The 2,202-nt window shown below is 37.1% G+C and overlaps 1 protein-coding gene across 1 annotated transcript in view; it reads left to right on the forward strand.

Moving 5' to 3' along the window:
• Positions 1-2,202, forward strand: part of ITGA2 (integrin subunit alpha 2) — a 155,527-nt gene that overhangs the window by 111,933 nt on the left and 41,392 nt on the right. The window contains exons 17-19 of the mRNA XM_007951539.1: positions 525-635; positions 1,392-1,474; positions 1,898-2,039. Coding sequence (XP_007949730.1) covers positions 525-635; positions 1,392-1,474; positions 1,898-2,039 — 336 coding nt within the window. The remainder of the gene's footprint in view (positions 1-524; positions 636-1,391; positions 1,475-1,897; positions 2,040-2,202) is intronic.

A 2,202-nucleotide genomic window follows, 5' to 3' on the forward strand; every position in this document is an offset into this window, starting at 1 on the left:
GACTCGACGGCACATAACAACAACAACAACATTAACCTTAAGGATGGCAATTTGAACCCATTCAGTGGTACCACAGGGAAAGGTCTGGTGATCTACTTCCATAAAGATTGCAGCCAGGAAAACCTATACAGCAGCTCTAGACTATAACACATGGGTCAACATGGATTGGAATCACTTGATGGCAACCATTTTTTTTTTTTTTTAAGAATGTCAGAACTGTTCGTATCACCTAAATGTTGACAATTACTTGTATACGGATAATGAATGACATTACTGATGAGATCAACTAACAACTGATGCTTCAGATCTTCCTAATGAACCTTCTTCAACTTTCTTAGTAGAGATGTTAAAACAGAGCTAGGACAGACAAGATGAAGTGTTGATAATTGAATGTCTTGATAATTCAAGATATGGATATTTGATGTAATTGGGAGCTGACTATAAACACATTAATGGTCATTTGCTTAGTTTAAAATTGCTGTGCCCTAATGAGCTGACTCTGTTGTGTGTGTATGTGTATTTAGGAGCCCTCTGATGTTGTCAGCCCTTTGGACCTGCGTGTGAACATCAGCCTGGAGAACCCTGGCACTAGTCCTGCACTTGAAGCCTATTCTGAGACAGCCAAGGTCTTCAGTGTAAGTGTGGTTTGCTTTTCCAAGTTTTAGACAGGCTAACAGAGTGCCATAGATACAGACATAGTGCTGGAAAGATACTTAAGATGTAGCCCTTAAATTCTTAGCTTTCTAAATCAAGTACAATGATATATTTGAAAGGTTCATTAGAATGTAAATTCTCTGAAGGAAAGGGTTTTTATCTTTCTTGTTCACTGTTCTGTTCTCAGCCCCTAGAGCACCATAGGTGTTTCTGAACTATTTATTGAATTGTTAACAATAATGCAAGCCCCTGTGTTCACCACCCACTTAAAAAATATGACCAATGCCTATGTACCCTTTCTGCCATTATATTCACTTTCACACTTTTTCTCCTGAGGAAAATCACTCTTGGATTTTGTATTTATCATTCCCCAGCTTTTCTTTATGGCATTGATACACATAATGTTATTCCTAAAATGTACTTTGGGAGCTCTGGTGGTGTAGTGCCTAAGGCATCTGACTGCTAACCAGAAGGCTGGTGGTTCAAACCCACCAGCAACTCCCCAGAAGGAAGGTTGAACAATATACTTCTGTAGTGATATCGCCTCGGAAACCCAAGGAAGGGTCACTATGAGTCAGACCTGACTCAACAGCAGTATTATTTTTTTAAATGTACTTTAGTTTTGCATGTTTTTGAACTTTACATAAATGGACTCATACTCTATATATTCTTCTGCAACTAGCCTTATTTATCCAAGAGCTAATGTGTGATTTTTCTTTTTTCTTCCTGTTTTGTAGATTCCTTTCTATAAAGACTGTGGTGATGATGGACTTTGCATCTCTGATCTAGTTCTCAATGTTCAACAGCTGCCAGCTGATCAGTAGGTTTCATGTTAAAGCTCAGCGTACAATGTAGAAACAAAAGACACACTAAATTCCTTTATTAAATGAATGTTTATGGAGATCTTTTCTATAAAAGAATCATTCATAAGCAATAAAGTCCTTTATAAAGTGAATTTCAATTTCTGCCATCCATAGAGGAATGAAACAATAAGGACTATAAAACTGTTTGGACTTGAATGGTTCCTTTCACTGCAATGTAATTAAAAGTAACAGGGAAGAAAACATAATAGCATTTACTTATTTATTGTCAGTATATCTTTAATATGAGACAGTTTGTTATGAAACAATTTTGCCAGTAAGTTGAAATCATCATTAGGGAGTTCCTTTGTAATTGAGTGAAGTTTTTGAATATTGGCCTTTTTTAACCTTAGTGTTTTGTTTTTCCCTTTCTAACTTAACAGAAAACAACCCTTTATTGTCAGCAACCAAAATAAAAGGTTAGCATTTTCAGTAACACTGAAAAACAAACAGGAGAGTGCATACAACACAAGAATTGTTGCTGCTTTCTCAGAAAACTTGTTTTTTGCTTCATCTTCCATGCCGGTATGTGCTTAGCATCATCGGATTTCCTGCATATTATCAATTACTATCTTCCTATTTATACAGGCTGGTAGCATAGTGGCTAAGGCACTTGACTGCTAACCAGAAGGCAGGCGGTTCAAACCCACCAGCCACTCCTCGGAAGGAAGGTTGGGCAATCCTACTT

The sequence above is a fragment of the Orycteropus afer genome, unplaced genomic scaffold, assembly GCF_000298275.1.
Source record: "Orycteropus afer afer isolate SDZICR_OR568_19922 unplaced genomic scaffold, OryAfe1.0 scaffold00296, whole genome shotgun sequence".
NCBI lineage: Eukaryota > Metazoa > Chordata > Mammalia > Tubulidentata > Orycteropodidae > Orycteropus > Orycteropus afer.